Source organism: Corvus cornix, chromosome 3 (genome assembly GCF_000738735.6).
Source record: "Corvus cornix cornix isolate S_Up_H32 chromosome 3, ASM73873v5, whole genome shotgun sequence".
Classification (NCBI taxonomy): Eukaryota; Metazoa; Chordata; class Aves; order Passeriformes; family Corvidae; genus Corvus; species Corvus cornix.
In genome coordinates this window covers 69,978,186-69,998,886 of record NC_047056.1, presented here as the reverse complement: position 1 = coordinate 69,998,886, position 20,701 = coordinate 69,978,186, and the positions used below count along the sequence as shown (strand labels likewise).

General features: G+C 46.6%; 1 protein-coding gene across 1 annotated transcript in view; it reads right to left on the bottom strand.

Moving 5' to 3' along the window:
* The window catches only part of SCML4 (Scm polycomb group protein like 4), a 44,385-nt gene extending 27,482 nt beyond the window's left edge, over positions 1 to 16,903 (bottom strand). The window contains exons 1-4 of the mRNA XM_010403261.3: positions 16,703 to 16,903; positions 7,771 to 7,900; positions 5,021 to 5,221; positions 1,383 to 1,577 (exon numbers count right to left, since the gene is read on the bottom strand). Of these exons, the coding sequence (XP_010401563.1) occupies positions 1,383 to 1,577; positions 5,021 to 5,221; positions 7,771 to 7,900; positions 16,703 to 16,903 (727 nt within the window). The remainder of the gene's footprint in view (positions 1 to 1,382; positions 1,578 to 5,020; positions 5,222 to 7,770; positions 7,901 to 16,702) is intronic.
* Positions 16,904 to 20,701: the final 3,798 nt, after the last annotated feature.

The following is a 20,701-nucleotide window of genomic DNA, read 5'->3' as shown; positions in this document are numbered from 1 at the left end:
GTCTGAAGGAAAAATAAAGTTTTGCCCATCCTCAGTGTCTGGAGAGAGCCAGTGAGGATGGTGTCAGGGACATCTGCACTGGAATTTTGTGGGGAGGGAGACACTCGAAGTGTAACAGCAACTGTAAAAATTCCAGTTGTGGAATTGCCTTCTCTCACATACAGCCCTGCCGTGCAAAAGTAAATGCAAATGTACATGCAAATTAAAATGCAAATGCAAACGCAAATGCCAGGCCTCCTGGGCTGCACTCGCTCAGTGCTACAGAAAGCCCTTGACCTCTCAGAAACATTCAGCTTGCTGCAAATGTCCTAGTAGAGAGGGAAGAAAAATACTGCTTTCCAGTCTGGGCTCCTTCCTTTCCTCCCCTATGTGTAAGAGTGGCAGCTGGATTTCTTTGTATAAAAAGATGATTTCTGCACTGTGTGCACAGCCCTCTCCCAGCTTTGGTGTGCAAAGCGCACACTTAGGATATTCTTGGTGAACAAGTGATTCAAAAATCGTAATTGTGGACACTAAAACACCTTTCTCTCATCTGCCAGCATGTGTCTGCCGTTAAACTGAATGCATGAGAGACGGAGTGCTCCCCAAACACCCACAGTGCTGTTAATAAAAGAAAAGGAAAAATAATTTAAGTCAGGAGGAAGCCTGCAGGTGAAATGAAGGCTCATGCCCATAATTTACATCTTTCTTTTTTTCCAAACTAGCTTTTGCAATGCCATAGTAAGGCCCCAGGGCAGCTTTCCAGCTGCTGATTGCAGATGGGGCTGCAGGCATGTCCCTGCTCCGTGGGGACTGTGTGGGGCCAGCACCCTGTCCCAGAATGTGAGCAAGAATGAAACTCAGGGGTGCCATCCATCTGGGAGCCCAGTGCTGGTCAGGGCAGGTGCCCTCAGGACCACCACCATCCTTGGATGCATCTGCCCCATGCCAGAGCCCCTCCAGGCTTTGCCCCCCGATGGTCAAGCACTAAGACAGGGACCTTGCAGGCACTAGAGGGTTTTAATCTAAATGAAACATTCCTTCAAGTAGCAAAGTAAACCACTTAGCAGTCACAACTCATTTAGGTTTATACTCACAGATGGAGGTGGCAGATTGGGATCCGGGCTGACTGTGCTACAGCAAATAACATGTACCTTAGGTTTATGCTAACATAACATGCTGGCCCAAAATTTCTCTGCTGGGGCACCTCAGCACAATGGTTCTTACCTGAACACCTCCTCCATAGCCACTGGAATAATACCACAAGTAAGCTCACTGCCTCCCTCTGCAAAGGTCCCACAGAGGCCTGCAGTTCCCTATCATACACAGCACAGCACCAAAAAAAAGACAGCCATTTCTTCAGCTCTATTCAATCTTGAGCCCAAGGTGACCAAGGAGCCTACCTGCCTCCATCCGTCTGTTCTCATACGCCTCCGGGCTCTCCGTCACGGAGCTGTACTGCTGGAAAGGCTGGTTGCTGAAGAGATTGTCACACAGGAGGCTGCGACAGAGCTTCTTCAGGAAGCGCAGGACATACCCAATGCTGTTCACTACCAGCAGGCTCTGGAGATGCTGCTTCCCCTCAAAAGAAGCTGAAACTGGAAAGCAAAACAGGAGCAATTCGATACCTGTGGGTGGCATGGCAGGAGGAAGAATGAGAGCAGGGGAGATAATTTTACTCAAGTATTTGTATGTCTTAAAATATTTTGCAGAATTACCCTACCTGAGGCACACAACAAACTGGAGGAGCTTAAGGAGCTGAGTTTGTGTGACCCAGATCACCTTCCCCCTGGAGAGCTGAAAGATGCTGACTGGCATGGCCAGCAGTGCAAACTTTTCTAATACATGCATCCAACTGAAAACTGTATTGTGTCATTAGAAGGAGGCATTTATGATACCCTGGTCTCAGGAAGGGGAAAGAAAGCGATCTGCAGTGATCACCAATAGTGATGGGCTATTAGGCTGACTTCAGCAGTACCCAAGGTTTTAAAAGATAATGGGGAGGTAAGAATTAAAGGCATGATTGTGAACGAATGAAAGGTACCAGGATTGTGCTGAAGAGAGAGGTAACAGCTTCATTGTTGATCTTTATTTACTGAGTTAATGGCATTTATAGGCAAGGGAATGTTGGCAGTTGTGGTCTATCCAGAATTCAGTAAAGTATGAGAAATCTTTCATTCAATTGGAAATGGTTGCATATGAAAGGTGGGTCAAGAAATGGCAACAGGGTCTGCTGGCAGGAGACCCCAAGTCCCAGAGAGAAACCAGCAGCAGTCTCTGCTGGCACAAAAAGATTTTGTGGATGCTGTAAGCTGGCAGACATCATCAATGGAGAAGAGGACTGGGAGATTGCACAGGAAGGATCAACTGATTTTGACTTCTCTGATAGTAAATATGAGTGAAAAGAAATCTGGAAAGTAAACAGAAATCTGTAACTCTTTGAGGAGGCTCAAAACAACCTGATGGGAGAAGAAATGATAACACAAGCTTACCAGATGCCCATAAAACAGCAAGGTGACACAGTCATGAAAAACTCAGACATATCTCCAGAAAGTGTGGAACAAAACACTTCCAGGAGAGAAAATTGAGTGTTAAAACCACTATACAAAGTTCTGGAGAAACTGAGATGGATTGACGGGCATCATTCTGGTCATCCAGGCTGAAGAAGGGTGAATTCACACTTGCAGAAGTGCACAGACAGACCACATGGATGTTTGGGGAACAGAAATTTTCCCTGTGGCACTGCAGCCATCACCATCCTGCAATGTGGGACTGTGCATTCCTTTCACTGATCTTTCTCACCTGAAAGAAGCTAGCAGGATGAGGGCAGCTCTCCCAGAAATACATCTAAGGGTGAGAACAGAGCAATTAAAATTCCTGGGTAAACCTGTCAGGGGACATATTTAGCCAGGAATCAAAAAGGGCATAAGGTTCCAGTCATGGGAGAGATGGAGGGGTCAGAATGGACCCACCAGGATCAGTTGTAGCAGGACACATTCAGGTTTGCAGGGAGGACTACATGATATGGCTGCCTGGACTCTTCCACCTGGAAGGTTTTTTCCCAATCCTAGAGTCTCCCATCACTACTAACAAGTAAAAATTGCAACATTAGACTTATAATTTTGGGGATAACTTCTGAGATTTCCTGTTGGCCTGAGCTGCTGTGAGGGATCATGCTCCACAGCTGGTTGAGCATCTGTGAGCCAAGCCATGGGAAGATTGGAAAGCCCCTGACAAAACTCACCTGTGCTGCTGGGAGTGAGGTGCAATTGCAGAGCCATGCCATGACTAGGAGGTCATTCACCTCTCTTTAATGACTAGAAGAATCATGAAATTGGGAGAAATGTTGACCAGGTGCTTTTAGTTCAGGTGAAGCTGAAGCTGAGCCAGCTCAGAGGAACTGAGACCAAGGAACTTGGCAGGCTTGGTGCATAATATGACTCTCCTGATTATAATGAAAATCATATATGCAGCACAGAACTAGGCAAAAAGGAAGCTTTGGACTGAATTGCTTCAGTCTTGTGTTTCTGTGAACAAGTCTGGATCATTGTCAGAGTATTTCTGATGTCCCTTAGGGAAGGAACACCTGTGATTACAGACAACTCGAGGAGAGGGAAGAAGCACGATTTATATGCTGCACAGAGGGCCAGAGCTTGGGCTCCCACACAAGAAGGTCCCAGTGGCACAGCTGAGCATCTGCAGTCCCTGTGAAACTGATTGGACTTGCAATCCTTGGCTTTGTGTTCGTGCCTGACTCATCTGCAGCAGCTCATTGGAGAGTGCTGTTCCCATATTCCCATCATTGTTTCATTCCCACTGCATCCCCATATGCCAAAACAATGTTGTGACACAAAACTCTTGCTGTGGTAGAAGAAAAGTTCACGTTCACGCTGAGAACCAGGCCAGGGAATTCATCATGGGACATGGGAGGCTCATCAGGACACAGCAAGAAGTGCCACTGTGGGAAGATGAGGAGCTCCTGAGAAGTTCCCCTTGGTCTTTGATTCTCTCTGATATATTTGTGTAGACTGTGTGCAGCTCTGCTGCATGGGGAATTGCCTTGGGACTTTTGCAATTCCTGCAGCATAGAGCAGGTTTGGCTCATGAACTGCAGGCAGGGGAACACACCAACATCTAAACTCCATAAAAATTGCCCTTTAGAGAAACACAAAATCATAGAGTCATAGAAAGATTTTGTCTGGAAGGGACCTTTACAGGTCTCTTAGTCCAACCCTCCTGCAATGACCAGGGACATCTTCAGCTAGCTCAGATTGCTCCAAGGCCTATCCAACCTGACCTTGAATATATCTGAGGATGGGGCATCCACCACCTCTCTGGGCCACCTGTTCCAGAGTTTTGCCACCTGTCGGGGTCTCCTCCCCCTGCCATGTAGCCCTGGGAGAGGGGCCCTGAGGGGGAGACACGGGGTTTCCCTGCCCCTGCTCAGCCTCGTTCCCCACTGGTTGTTTTGTGTTCCCCTGCACGGGCAAGGACCCTCGGGTCCTGTGACTGTAACAGTTCCTCGGCAGAGCTCCGGCCATGCGGCTGGAGAAATAAACATCTCTGAAACATCTATCAAGAATCCGTCCATATATATTTCTTTCCATGGGCCTCCTTGTTTGGTACATCGTGTTACAGTATCCCCACTGCAACAGCCACCCTCATCACATGAGGCATGCATGTGTACTTGTGGTGGCAATGTGTGTCATGAAGTGGGCTGCCATTGCTGCTCATCCTTGAATGGCTGCATGGAAACAGCTCTCAGCCCTGGCCTCAGCACTGTTCCAAAGAGTGGTAAGAGGCAGACTATGGAGTGCCTGTTCCTCCCCTGAATCACCACTGCAATACCCCTTACCAACATTCTTTCATCTGACACCAAGGTGATTCCTCAACAGCTCATTTTACAAAGGCATAAGTGATATTCAAGGCTGGTTGCCATCCCACTGATGGGAAAAGGACTTCCAGGGCAGTCAGGATTGGGGAACACGTTAAGACCAAGCACTTCCCAACTGGCCACAAGCCCCCTACAAAGATGCTTTACCTGACACCATCTCGCCTCCGTAGCCCTGCCTGATGAGGGAGAAGACCACCTTTTGCTGGAGCGCACAGTCGATGCAGGCTTGCACTGCTTGCTGCAGGGCTGCCGACGGCCGCTCTGGGCCAAAGTGCTCTGGCAGCTGCTGCACCTTTTTTCTGTCAAGGTACGGCCCCAGGTTCACTTGTTTGTTGACATAAATGCAGACTGAAGACATAAAATCCCAACAAGGTTATTACAAAACAGTCCTGAGAGCACCCTAGCAAATTCTAGCATTCTACATTTCTGTTCATTTCCCAGTTCTTCCTTCACTAGTAAATTGTTGCCATTTGTGGTGGCAGAGCCAGACTTCCTTGTGCTGATGACCCATTGCCAAAGCAAAGCAAGCTGAGTTTAGGTCTAGCTCAGTGTCACAGGCTAGTATAAGTTACATGCATCTAAAAAAGCTCCTGTGTATGCCTGGGGTCTGCTCTCTTTTCCATGAAACTTGTGACCAGAAAAATGCCCTGGGAGCGCAGAACAGTGACTACCAGTGGTGACCTCACAGCAAGAAGGGAATGCCAGCCTGAGGTGTATTTTCAGGTTGTTTCTTTTTTTCCCTCTATGTGTTTTTAGACCAGTTCATTGGGACCTACTCTGAGAAGCACTGCTCTAAGATGAGTTTTGTAAAGACTTTGGATCCTTGCTTCTTCTGACTTTAATTCAGCTGGGAGGAGGAGTAATTTCTGGAGGTTATGCTGCACTGAGCTGCACAGCACCACGACAGAGACTGGTCTTTGGGAACTTCCTAACCCTCCATGTCCAACCTAACACTCTACGAACTGCATCAAGTTGAGAGAAATTGTACATGGTGTGCAGTGATACATTTTGGGACCACAACAACGTGACTGTGCTGCACAGGGGTCTGCGAGGGGGTCTGCCCCAGCCTCTCCACAGCCAAGCCCTGCCTCCTCTCGTAAGCTGCAAAAGCAGTTTTTCTACATGCCATCAGGCCTGCCAGCAATAGCCAAAAAAAACCCCGAGTGTTCTCCTCACTACCATGAACTTATTTTAAGCTTAGCTGAGGCCAACTTCATCTCAGGGGAAGCAGGGATGGTGCTGCTGTTAACTAAGGGCGACTGAGACACAGCCTAAAGTCAGGCTAAAGTGAGACATATTATAATAGCTGGCTGAGTGTGCTCGAGCTGTCATCTCTCAAACAATATAACATTATCTTCTGACAGAAATCAGATATGTGACAAAAAAAACCCATCAAGCAGAGTGGAGGACATGATGACAGCTGCGTAAAGTTGGAAATAATTTACAGTTTGCATCACCATAATGAAAATCTAGTGCAACTGTCACAGTGCACTCTGCTCCCCCATCTCACAGGGACCAGCAGAAGGGGCTCAAGCAGTACATCCTGGGTAAACAGGAGGATAACAGCAATCATACTTATCATGATACCACTTTACACCTTCCAAGTGCCAAACAAAAAAAGGGGTAGTGCACTGAAAATACAGCAGCAGCATGCAGGAATTGCGGGGGGATGTCAGAGTGCAGCTTTCCCAGAGTGCCACTCCTCGACAAATCTGCAGAATGTGGCTTCTGCGTGACAATTTTTTTTTTTTGTGGGGGCTCAGCTGTGGGAGGGATTCCACAGCTTGCAGGCAATGTGTTGAATCCCCCACTGGAAACCCAGGGTCCCTACAGTCCTTTCGAAGCAGAGAGGGAGGTAAAAACTGGCTTGAGCTTCCCTTCACCTCCTGCCAACCCTGCTCTGGTGGGAACTTGCACGCAGTATTGGGAATATGCTGGGAGGAAAGGTGCCAGTGGCATGAGGATGGGCAGACAGAGGTGTGGGGCGCTGCATCCACTGAGCCTGAAATGACCCATGGAGCCTCTGCCTTTGCAGCCACCCCGGTGATCTGGCAGGGCTGGCGGACTGTGCCTCCCTGTCCCGTTCCAAAAGCAGCCCTGGGCAACCTCTCAGGGCACTTCCATCTACTCAGCTGGTGTTTGCCAAGTGCTTTGCAGACTTTGTGTGTGAAGGGATAAACGAGAATAAAACATATTATTGTCATTGTTGCTAGGTTTAGTATTATTCTGCCACCAGAGCAGATGGAAAACTTCTCCTCTGTGCATCCCAGCTAGGAAATAATGGGATTTATGTGTTGTGTTTAGATTCTAATGTTATCTAATCCATTTCTCTGCTGAAATCTCAGGGTGAATCAGCTGTCTTGTTGATTTTCTTCTCATTTACGTCAGTTTAAAAGCCTTGACCTATGTTACTTCTGGTAATATAAACAAAAAGAAAGGGTAAGGCTGTGTTTTCCGACTACATTTGGAAATGACCACACCTGGCTTTGGGATTTTTGTGCTGGTAGCTGTGCCTACAGTCAGACCATGGCTCCTCCGTTCTTCTCCCCACAGCTGTAACAGATGTTTCATGTTCACACAGGGATTTAGTTTGGTCATTGCAACATATTAGATGGGGTGAAAATGTTAGATATAAAATGGAGTGTTCATGGGTTTTTGGTGTTCACATTTCAAGAGGAATGGAACTGACATCTCCACTAAACTCAACACATGGCAGTCAAAATATAGTCTTGCAGGACATCTCTGCTCCTTATCACTGGTCACCAGACTAATCTGCAAACACCCCATTTTCTTGAGCTCCCCCTGCTCTGGAAAGCACAGCATCTGGCTGTGACATCTGGCTGTCAGCCCGTGGCTCCTGCTCACCCCTTGGTCAAGGAGCACTTGAGGCTGCGTACCTGTGAGAGCCTGTGGGGTGTCCGAGTTGGGTACCGTAGCTGCATCCTGGGGGATTGAACTAATATCCGGCTCCGGCGTGCTTCTTGGCGGAGATATTGCTAAAGGAGTCATCAGGACACGAGATTTCAGCTGCAAAAAATAATGAAAGTAATCACAAGATATTCCAATTTTATTCTATGTATGTCACACCCCATGAACTCCCACTCATTAGCAATCTGCTATTGCATCACTTTCTCCAGGCCACAAGATCCATCCTGCTCCCAGGAGGATACTGGAGCCTGAAGCCTGACTGATTTGCAGCAGACAGCAACGCCTTAAGCTACAGGATGCAAATATTATGCCACCCACCGGGTAGTTATTTACACCTGAGCAAATTGAGTCTAACACTTCAACAAATCAGCGCAATGGCATTTTATGACCCATTTCGTGTGGGTGTAAACAATGCTCCACAACTCAGAAACGTAAGGTCTTTAACTGCATCATAATTTAGGGCCAAATTCTGCTCTTGGTTGCAGGGGTGTAAATCTTGTGTTAATCCAGTGGCACCAAGAGGCTACTCTGGCCTGACACCCATGTAAATAAGCTCACATTTTGGTCCATCGTGTGTCATTACCAGCTAGTAAATACAAACTGCTGCACTGTTGCACCCAGTGATCTTTGTGGCCTGCAGCCCAGCTTGGAGAAGGGAAACATGATGGGAATTTACAGTGCAGTATCACTATGTCTTTATGCTGCCAGTACCTGGTGACACCTCACCAGTCCAATGATGATCAGGTCCTCATATTTGAAAAGGACTGATGTGATGGATGTGACCTGAAGGTACCACTCTTGCTTTTCCTTTTGCTAAGAAGGGAAGTAGGGGGAAAGCAGAGAGCCAAGCACACAGCTTGCTGGTTTATATATTTACATGTACTACACCAGTGCATTCTTCTGACAGGTATTTTTTTCCTTTTGTTGTTTTTCCGTGGACAATATACAAAGTATATTTTAAATAGAAATGAAGTCAGACCACTGCCTACCAACCAAATCCCTGGAGGAGAGTAGAAGTTGTTTTGGATGAAGAATTTTGTTGTCCATGACTATGAATTACAAATGTCTAAAATAATGGTCACTGTTTCAGTATAACGGTAAAACCAGAAAGCTGGGGAAAGGAGAGGGAAGTATGAAGGTCTTAGGGATATCTATGTGAGTTTTTACCACCATGTCCCCCGGGGCAGGCTACATGCCTTTGTTTTCAGTCTGAAAGAGGGAAAAACTATTCAATAAGTGCATCTGAGACAAGCTATGGATTTAACCTCCTGCCTCTGGCAGTTGTAGAGTATGAGGGACCCTGAGCTGGCCCCTGGCTTGTGCCATTTCTCACTTGCCTGTGTTGTCTTGTTTTTGTAGAGTTGTCTTGCCTTCAGATTGGGATCAAGAATGACCAGCGACACAGTGCTGTCAGTCTGTTTTCACAGAATATGCTGAGTTGGAAGGGACCTACAAGGATCATTGAGTCCAGCTCCTGGCCCTGCACAGGACCATCCCCAAGAGTCACACCATGGGCCTGAGAGCATTGTCCAAACACTTCTTGAACTCTGTCAGGCTGGTGCTGTGACCACTTCCCTGGGGAGCCTGTTCCAGTGCCCAACCACCCTCTGGGTGAAAAACCTTTTCCAGATACCCAACCTAAACCTCTCCTGGCACAACTTCAGGCCATTCCCTCGGGTCCTGTCACTGGTCACCACAGAAGAGATCAGTGCTTGCCTCTCCTGTTCCCCTCACAAGGAAGTTGTAGACTGCAATGAAGTCTCCCCTCAGTCTCTTCCAGGCTGAACAGACCAAGTGCCCTCAGCTGCTCCTCGTACGGCTTCCCTCAAGGCCCTTCACCTTTGGACACTCTCCAATAGCTTAATGTCTTTCTTACATTGTGGCACCCCAGACTGCCCCCAGCACTGGAGGTGAGGCCACCCAGTGCAGAGCAGAGCAGGACAATCCCCTCCCTTGCCTGGCTGTCCATGCTGTGCCTGATGCCCCCAGGACATTGTTGGCCCTCCTGGCTGCCAGGGCACTGCTGACTCATGTTCAACTTGCCATTGACCAGGAGCCCCAGGTCCCTTTCCACAGCACTGCTTTCCAGCCTCTCATTCCCCAGTCTGTCCATACATCCAGCATTGTCCCATCCTGGATGCAGAATCCAGCACTTTCCCTTGTTGAATCTGACATGGTTGGTGATTGCCCAGTCCTCTAACTTGCCAAGGTCTCTCTGCAGGGCCTCCCAGCCCTCAAGGGAGTCAACAGCTCCTCCCAGTTTTGTATCATCCATGACCTTGCTAAGTTTCCCTTCCAGTCTTACATCCAAGTCATTTATGAAGATGTTCAAGAGCACAGGACTGAGAATGGAGCCCTGTGGGAACCCCATCAGTAACAGGTCACCAGTCTGATGTCACCACATTCCCTGTAAGCCTTTGTGTCTGACTGGTGAGCCAGTTGCTCTCCCATGTGTTTATCCAGCTCTGTGCCTGACATTTTGTCCAGAAGGATACCGTGAGAGAAAGTATTGAAAGCCTTACTGAATGGGAAGAGAACAGTTTCAAAAATCAAGGTCTCCATCCAGTTTGGGATTTATTCCATGCAGGAAGGTGACAAGCAGCATGATTTATTATGTTCTATAGCAATATGTCGATTATTCACTTTTCTATGGCAAAGTGGGCTGGCAAAGTGAAACTTTGGGTAGCCCCTATGTTAGGCTTCCGGGCTTGTTTTTGATCACATATATATATATATATATATATATATATATATATATGCATATACAATGAATGCATGTATACATACGTACATTTGTACGCACTCTATGTGTATATAAAATATATCATTTATAGAGAGACGTGCATATATACTTGTATGTATAGAATCACAGAATCATTCTGGTTGGAAAAGACCTCTAAGATCATCAAGTCCAATCATGCCCTAACTTTGCCAGGACCGCTACTAAAACATGTCCCTAAACACCTACATGTTTTTTGAACTCTTCCAGTGACAGTGATTCCACCTCTTCCCTTGTTCCAATGCTTGAACACCCTTTTAGTAAAGAAATTTTTCCAAACACACAATCTAAACCTCCCCTAGCACAACCTGAGGCCATTGCCCTTTTTCCTGTCACTGGTTGCCTGGGAGAAGAGACTGGCCCCAGCTGGCTACACTCTCCTTTCAGGTGGTTGTAGAGAGCAATACGGTCTCCTCGAGCCTCCTTTTCTCCAGGCTGAACAACCCCAGCTCCCTCAGATGCTCCCAACCCTTCACCAACTTTGTTGTCCTTCTCTGGACAGGCTCTAGCAACTCACGTATGCTCTCACACATACATTTCTTTACATAGATACTACTTTTGAGACAGTACACCTAACAAATTCTGCTTCACTTGCGTGTTGGCTCCTTAACATCCTTACTGGCTCACACTCCTGGGGTCCCAAAGAGAGGCTCAGAAGTCCCCTCTTCAGCCCCTGAACTTTGTGAGTGTGTGCTGCCCCAACAACACTGCGCACTGCCTCACCAGCACCATCAGACCTCTTTCTCCACCTAGATCTTGGAGGTCAGGCTTATGTTCAAGAGGCCAGGCTTATGTTCAAGAGCAAATAAACAGAGGGCAAGGCTTGTGTAAACTCTCTAGTGTGGAAGCCCCTTCTTATCAGTTTCCTGTTTTAGTGAACAATTTACTGCAAAATTATTGCAACAAAATGCGCTCTGCAGCCTCTGGGTACAGATAAATGTCATTTTATTAGGAGTAGTAGAGAACTGGCCTTTGTTAGATCGAAATAAAATGCCTGATTAGTGCAAGAGACAGTACACTAAGCAAACACAGCTTAGCTACCTCCTGGCCACTCCCTGAGTAGTCCCTGAATATTATGAAGTGTATTCCATTTAAAGATGTCTTTTCTTGGACTGAGTCTTCTCTATTGAAAAGCCAACCCAACCAACCAGCTGACTGACTGAGAGCTTGCCAGTAGAAAGCACATATGTGTGAGAGTCAAAAAAAGCAGTGAAGAAGAGAGAAAGAGAAAGAGAAAAGGAGACAGAGGAAATCTGCCAGAGCACATTGGGAAATCCTTGTGGTAAGGCATTTGAATCAGCTTTTGACTATCAAATGTTGTAAGTTTTAATATGCACAGCATGAGATGTAAAAGTGGTAGCTTTACAACAAGATCTACAACCAACCCCCCACTCTTACGGACTTTCTGCCATGGGAAAGAGATCAGAGAAAGCTGATCAGGGATTTTGGGTAGGAAATAAGGGTGTCTACTTTATCAAAGTCATCATGTGTTAGATGCAGACCGAGTGGGCTTTTGTGCCATCAATGCTGGCTACAAGTTTGTTTGAGTATGCAATGGCTGTGGATGGGGAGGACTCTGCCGAGTCCTGGAGGTTTTATTATATTCTGCACACCTCTTCAGAGAAGCCAGGATTCATCTAACTGGTATTTCTGTCATCCCACACCAAAAAAGGAAAGAGGGTGAAGAACATTTGCCAGGCAACTTTTTTTTTTTATTTCTGAAGATCTCTTCCCAGTAAAATACATGGGAAAGAAACATGATGAACCACAATACAATCTATCCCTGCAGTTTTCTTAAACCACTTAGGTTCTCATTTTTACAGCTCCCTGTTCCCCTGTACCAGTTGTTCCTTGTTCTGAAAAGCAATTGCTAGAAAAGGCTGGGATTCACCCCATCCCCATAGGCCTTTGTCCTTCCAGACAGGAGGGCAGACGCACCTCTTGTATGAGAAATGAGAGCTTTTTCTGCCAGAGAGAGAACCATCTCCAGCCCCTGCAAATGTGCAGTAAGATGAGTGTCTGAGCCAGCCTAGTCCCGCCATGTGGACTTCTGATGGCTGGACAGAAGGTTGCCATTAAACCTACACCAGGGAAGCACAGAGCTTCTGAACACATTTTGGGGTCTGTGGCTCTGTGCATTTGGCTGTGAGTGAGGAGACTCAGCATAACACAAGCCCAGTCACCAGGGGTAAGATGGGGGTCAGATGGTGAAGGGAAAACACAGTCCAAGGTCTTTCCCACCTTTTCTTCTTGTGTCATGCAATAACTTTCTTCTGCACAGCAAATGATGCAAGCAAGCCTGCACACAGCCTCCTACATCCCATCAATGTTTCACAGAGAATGAGGCAGGAAACCTTGACAGGAGTTTATGCAACCTTGAAATCCAAGGCTGTATCACAGGACAGGTGAATAAACAGGACACTTTAAGGTTGTCTGTGCAATCTCATTCCCAATGTGTCCAAATCCTGACTGCTTATTTGTCACCATTAGTACTGACTTCTAGGGCAGCAGGGGAACCTATGCCCCATAATGGAAATTGTCACTCCACACGTGTGTCCCCCCTGCCCACTCCACCTGGCAGGAGCTTGCAAGGTCCTGGCTGATCTGGGCTGGGGCCACCTCCCCATGTGGGAGCTGCTTTGGTTGCACAGAGGGGCAAAGCCCTCTAGCTGCTCAAAGGGGACCATCACTTTGTTGTCCCCTGGGAGGGATGTGGTGGTCTGTGCTGCAGCGCTGCCCCATGCTTGTGTCCCTCTGATGTCCTCTAACCAGGCGAATCCCTGCAGGATGATAACAAAACCTTCCCTTGTACAGGCTTTCTATGCAGCTCTTCAGGGCTGCTCTCACTCACAGCCAGAGAAATAAAAGCCATCCATCTACTAACCTCCCCCCCCTGGCTGCCAGAATAGGCTTTTTCCCAGAGATTTAGACAATCAGAAAGAATATCGTATTTTGGGGAAATGTAACATTTTATGGCAAATAGCTCCACATAAGGTACGAAACAGTTTTTGGAAAAACAGCTGATGAAATTTTATAGCCAAAGCTGTGAAAAAATAAACAGGATAGCAGGGAAAAGACTTTTCTTGGTGATGAAGTGTGATGAAATGTCATTTCAGGAAGACACAGATATTTGCTTTAATATCAATGAAAACAGGCAATGGGTCACCTGTCTATAAAGAGCATGTGATTGAAAATGTCTGTTATTCACATCTTGGTCAAAATAAATTTAAATCTAGGCTGTAAATTCCTAGTTTCCTAAAAATTCAGAAGTATTTTTCCATCTGTTCTGTAATAATTCAGCTATCTGGTTGCTATAAAGAATTTGGTCGTCTGCCATTTGGGCAGGGAGTCATTTTTTAAAATGCATTTAAGTCTCATGGTATCTGAAAGTCATACAATTATCAAGCTAATTAAATCAAGCTAGAGTTCCCCATCAAAAAATGTAATCTTTGACTCATGCTGGGGAAGTGCTTTTGATGGAGAGGGGTTCACTTCAGCTGAGCACGCAGCGTACAAAGGCGCCTCACGGAAAACATCGCTTCGCTGTACGAATCCTACAGCGCAAATCAACAGCACCAGGCCAGATGCCATGGATGCTGGAGTTCATGAGTGTCAGCTCCATCCACCTAAGCCATCCAAAAAGGATGCCTTTTTATGTGCCATGCTGAGCAAGAAAGAACATCATCTCAGATCCACTGCTGAAGGAGGGATGCTGTTGCCTCCTCGCTCAGTGTCTGGGGACAAGGATGAGGAATGCATGCTACCCAGCCAGGGAGAAAGCTTCCCTTTGAAAGAAGAGGAGGACACAGCAATCAAATGCTCAGCCACACAGGTCCAAAGCACAGTGTTACAGCAGCATTTCCAAGAATTTAGGTCTCCCACTTCTCCCATTTATATGTATGTGGTCCTTGGTGAAAGACTTTTTTCCACCTGGAAAAAAGTCAAATCTTTTTTTGTCAAATTACAAATCAAATGTAAATGCAGGAGCAAGAAATGGGGTTCTTGTCTTGGTGTCACCAAGACAATCAGGGACAGAAGGAGTGGGGTTTGACAAAACCCTGCATACAAGGCCGTTGTGGTATTTGGCAAATCACTCAATCTCAAACCTCAAAGATCCAATTTCAGCACATCTCCAAAGTATTATTGTCCAGACTGGATGTTTTTGATCTAAAGAGTCTACAAGTCACCCAGCTTTACTGATAATAACTAAATTACTTAAACTAAATAAATATAAAATTAATAAACTCAACAAGTACCTCAAGTAAAACATTTCAGATATTTCCATCCTGGAGTTTTATCCTGATATGGAAGTGAAAAATAAAAAGTATATCCCAGATTTTACAAAACACTTGAGTATTTTCCCCAGTCTTAACTGCCAGCTCTGTTTTGGATTACTGCTATAAAATTCTGCTTTATTCCCAAAAGGGATACCTGAGGCTGCTGTCAGGTTGGCTTTGCTTGGCCTCTGCTGTTACACCATTCCCATTATCAAAGTGAAAGCTTTTCAAATTGAAAACTGCAGCTGGAACTGTTAGTCATGCAAGGTGTGTTTGCAGCACACACTAAAACACTTCAAAATGTGGTCCCATAGAAAAGAGGAGTATGGCTGAAGTCAGGAGAGCATGGAAAGACATGGGAGAAGGCAAGAGGATGTGGAGAAAGCAAAAGGACTGAGGTACTGACAGCTACTGCAGCAGTTGTTGCACAGGGGCGTGTGGAGAATTAGGGGTTTCTGGAAATGGGATGCAGAGGGGTGGAGAAGAGGGCTTGCCTGGAAAGGAGAGAGGAGGCTAGGTGGAGGTTAGGGGATGGGAGGAAAATGTCTAGCAGGAGGTGAAAAGGAGGGAAAGGCAAAGATGAGGGTAGCCTGCTCTAGGTGAAGCTCAAATCCAAGGAGCACAGGAACCAAACAATTGGTTCCTGCATCCAGAGCTCAGCCAGCAGCACCATGCATGGGACGCTGTTTCCTCCCACTAACCAGGAGAGTCTCAGGGAAGAGCCAGGCAATACCCTGGTGAAGACCTTCTCCAGGAAAGGCTGGGTCAGCCTTGTGCATACCCTGATTGTTTTATTCGCTTTTCTGTCTTGACACCAGAAACTCAAGCAACTCTTTATTTTCTAGCAGTCAGCAATTTTCCCCCCTTGCGTAACCGTCTGCATGTCTGTACCAGTGCCCATTAAACACAAGGAATAGGCACAGCAAACATGTACAGTGCCCCAAGCTGGCTGGGGACAGAGACAGAGATTAACAGAGCAATCTGCTGAACACAAGACCCCTCACTAAAATGTAGCCCAGTTTCACCAAAACAGTTCTGTTTCCCCAGAATGAATTCACCTTCCCTCAGCTTCACGGTCCCATTTTTGCCTGGTGTGGGGCATCACAGTGGCACTGCTCCCACTGGTGCTGGGCCCACTGCAGGTGGTGTGGTGGGAGAAGCCCAGCCCAGCGGCAGCACCAGAAGGGCTTAAAGCACAAAGGGTTCCTGTCTTTCTTTAGTTCTGCCTTTACCCCAGGGTTGCACAGAGAGCTGGGCAGTGAGCAGACGTATAAAGTGAAATCTAATTATTTTTCTCAAATGGCCCTCTTTTCTTTTTTCCTTTGGAAATTAGCTCACCCCCCCCCCGCCCCCCACGCCCCCCTCCACCATTTCCACTCTCCTGCATTCCTTTCTTTCTCTGTTCAGTTTATTCAATTTCTAATCGCTGTTAGTGAGAGAAGAATAATGTGACGAGAAACACTTCCCCGAAGGTGCGCAGCCATCCCACACAACACTGTGGGAGACAAGTTATTTTCAAACAGACCAAATTAAAAAAACTTTAGCCTTTGGAAAAATACACAGGGTGTGGTTCTTGGGGTGTTCTGCTCAGGACCAGAAGTTGGACTCAATGATCCTGATGGGTCCCCCTCAACTTAGAATATTCTGTGATTCTGTGATTTTTTTTTCACCAGCTCAGGTAGAAGAGAAACCATCTTCTCTTTTTTTTTTTTTTTTTTTTTTGCATTGTTCTGCTCCAGACTTGCAAAACTTTTCCTCTTTTCCTGCATTTCAGCTGAATTTGTGGAAGAAAATATATGAAGACCAACAGGAGGTGGAGAAGAAATGTGAAAGTCGTGCATCTACCTTGTGCCCAGGTTTTCTCCCTCTCTTCTTTGGGATCTTCATGACTGGCAGAGCACCGGCTGTTGCCGAGAAGAGGTTGTGAACAGCCATTTTGATGGGCGCTGGCTGGAGCGGGGGCCGCCCGCGCTTCCTCCCCGCCATCCTGGGGGACTGCATCTCCCCAGCAGCCAGGCTGGGGTCCAGGCACGGTGGGTGGCTCATCTGTCCTAGGGAGAGAACAAAAAAAAGCAAACCAATTCTTTATTTAATTTTCTTTTTAGTTCTTTTTAATCCGAAGGCAGATTGCTCAGTGCTGTCATTTTCCCTGTTACCACTGATCACAAAGCAGCAAGAAACACACCACAGATGTATGACCCTGGGTGGGAGTCACCTGACCACAGCTGGTCCAGCTTCTCCGAAGATGGACAAAACCCTTGTCATTCTAGTTTCCCTCTCCTGACCATGAGGAGTGCAGTAGAGGGAGCTGGCTCAGGTGGCGAGGCCTCTATCACAGATGTCCAGTAGGTGGATTCCACAACAACCACCTTAACCCTGCATCCTGCAGTAAGTGTGATGAAGGCTCGAGCTTGCAGCCATCAGTCAGTGCCTGCTTTCAGAGGGGGTTTGGTGTAGACGAAGTCCCAGCCAACCTGATTTTTTTTCACAAATTCTGTGGTTCTGCAAATCCTGCCTCACCTCAGAAGTACTACCAATACCAAAATGGACTTCCCTCCTCTTCATCCGCAGCATTCCTGAGTGGAGAGGCTGGGCTGGACCATGAGGCTGCCAGCACAAGGTAGCCATGTTAGAGGGTAATTGCCAAACATTTCCTCTCTGCAATTTTATAACATCTGTTACCACGCATGTTAGTAGTGGGCTTTTGGATGTACTCCATTAACACAGTTACTTCAGCACAACTCCATGCAGCTGCTGAAGTTGAGCAGGGGTAATGGAGTGGAATCTGGTCCATTTTCCTCTGCCCAGATTTTAATAAAGAAAACAAATATACAACCATACACACAGCACCAAGGGAATATATGGCATCCTTCACAGCTTCTAGTAAGGGTCACTTACTAACAAAGGTTAATTTAAAAAAAAACAGCTGTAGAAATACGTTTTCAAATGTTGGTTTGTCCAGCCATTTGATTTCCTCCATATGGGAAGAATAGTAGTCCCAGTCCTGCCTGCACACATTGCTAGACACAAAGGTCTAAGCAATTCTCATACTTTTATGATAAGCCTTGCAACAGCTAATGTTTTCAAAATTGTGCTCCCTCAGGCCAGTGATAATGGAAGACTCCCTGCTTTCTGTTTTTTTCCACAGAGCAGGCTCATAGCTCTCTCAGCTTCAGAGAAAACCTAAAGATGTGGTTCAAGAGCATCCTCTACATAAAGCAAATAAAGGTTTGTTTATTACTACAAACAACTACAATTTTTTACAAGATCTATAAACTATAAAACCTACAAATTTCTCGAGCACTTCAAATTTCACAATTTCAGAACCCAGTGTGATAAGAGCTGACATTGCTGGGAACGAAATCAGGGTTGCTCACTCACAGTGGGAAGGGTACCACTTGATAGGGGCCTCTGGTGACAAGTATCTGCAGCTGGGGGCTTCTTTGCTTCAAAGGCAAATATGTTCTGCCTGGTTAAAACTTTGTAAGTGAGACTAACCAAAAAAGAAACCCACTTTTCTCATATTATCCAGTCTGTAGTTTACAGTCTCCTGTAGGATAAAAAATAGACGGGTCCCAGCCCTACCCTCCAGTAAATGCATTTATTTGCAATATGCTAAAACCTGCATGTTTTCAGTAATGCTAAGGGTATCTGCTCTGTTCAGATAGATCCATTATATATGGTAGGACTTATAGATTGACTATAAAATTTCCAGTCTTCACCTGCCTAAAACTCTCATGCAAATACTGAATGTCAAACATCAGAGCAGAGCAAACTTGCAGTGCCTGATTTGCCACATTGTCCAGAGCCACTGTGGCTGCACTCACTCTCCAGGCATGCTCAGCCAGCTCAGGAACCCCATGAAAGCCTGCCATGGGGCTCTGATTTTTACCAAGGAAAAGTCTCGTGACTGCAGAGAGTATCCTTTTAGGGTTAAAAGCATCAGGCTTGCCACAGCAGGAGTTAAATGGAAAGGCCCAGTCTATCCTGAACATCACTGCTTTCCTTCTGTCTTCAGCAGTGTTCATTTTCCTCCCTGTAGTGCTTTCTGATGGACACCCTCAGTGTCTCTTCCACATCCCAAAACAAAGCAATCCCAGGATCTTACATTACAGGCTGTCTGCAGGCAGGGAGTTCAGCAGGGAAAGGAAATACAACAATTACACTGGATTTGGCACCAAAACACACTGAAAGCCCCATGCTTCAGGCTCTGCATTTTGGTCTGCTTTAAACAACACCTGGCAAGATAAGCCTTTGCAGAGGAGCTTGGCAGAGGCTGAGAAAGACAAATCCAGCCCGGGTTTTCTCCCTGCTTGAGGAAGGGAGTGGTTCCTGCAGAAGGTGCCACTGGTGGCCATGGGGCTGTGAGAGAGAGGCTGTGCACCTGCACTGAACACCACACTGCATTGCCTGTATCATATTCTCCTCTGATAATAAAGGTAGCTGGTGGCACCTCAGAAAGTCTGAGTTATCAACAAGCAAAAGAGGTACTGACCCGGAGCACTTCTTCGGCTGAAATGTTGCTTTTTTTTGCAACTGGTGAAGTATCAAATACGTGGTAGTCAGGAAACACACTAAATATTAGCAATCACAGTTTTTTGTGCTGCTTCTGTGCTCCCAATACTTGTGACACGGTGCTCTGGTGAAACCTCTTAGAGCTCCTCACCACATGTGCTGACACACAAGACCCAGACGAACTGTGCACAAAAGGAACTCAGTGTAATGTACTTGAATTGACAAAGCAAAGACATTATCAACTTCAGTATACAAGCTGTTGTTATTACATTTTATTACAAGCCCAACCGTGACTCAATTCTCCTTTCTCGTGTGCTAAGGGAAATGTGAGTGCCTTTGGTGGCATTTATTGTCATGCTGCAGATCCTGTGAAGAAAGGGCGCTCCCCAGCATCAGGGGAGGGCAGCAGACACACAAAAACTGCCTCTGCCTGACAGCGGGCGGTGACAGCAGGACCTTCCCTGACAGCCCGGAGGAAGCTCTTGGGAAAAACACGCAGCCAAATTGCAGGTTGTCCAGAGAGGTCAGAGGGACACAGGGGCTTGTCTGAGTGCCCCCCAACAAAGTCAGGGTGTTACCTTGGAATGACTTTCCTAGGGCAGCTCTGATTGCTGCCACAGCCTGGGCTTGACCCATGGCTCAGTGCTGGAAAGCTTGGTGGGTTCAAGGCAAGTTATGAGAGTTTGATGAAATTGAAGGGCAAATTCAAGGAAGCAAATTACAGGCTACTAACAAAGGCATCGCCTCAGTTCAGGAAATCACTGTAGTACAAATAGCCCGGGAGAATGCTTTGGGAGGGAGATCACTATATGTTTGCCCTGTCCTTGTACTTTTCCAAAGGCACTAGCTTTGAATGGCCAAGGATGGTGCAGCTTCAATCTGACCTGGGTCTATCACTTTTGTATTCTTAGTTTAAAAATAACAGCAGGAAACTACATTTATGGCTTCTCATCACTTAATGCAGGGCTAAGCACAAGCACTCTCTTACTTGTCTCTCAAACACTGTCATCTGGAAATATAATTCCCAGCCCTGCCTTTCACATTGCCCCATCAGATCCCAGAGAGGAGACAGCAGGGAAACACCTCTCCCCACCCTGACACCTGGGCAAGAACTGCAGGAAGGGTGAAGTCTCACCCCCTCTGGCAGCAGGGGTTCTGCCATGCCTTCGGAGGATCCTGAGGAGCACCTATGCACAGCAGTCCACCCCTGTGGGATGCTGGGGGTGGAGAGAAAACATTCCCTAGGCCAACACTGATGAGCTGTAGGATGTTTGTAACAGCCCACGCTTTGCACCATCCACGCCTTGCACCATGTGTTGGTGTATATGC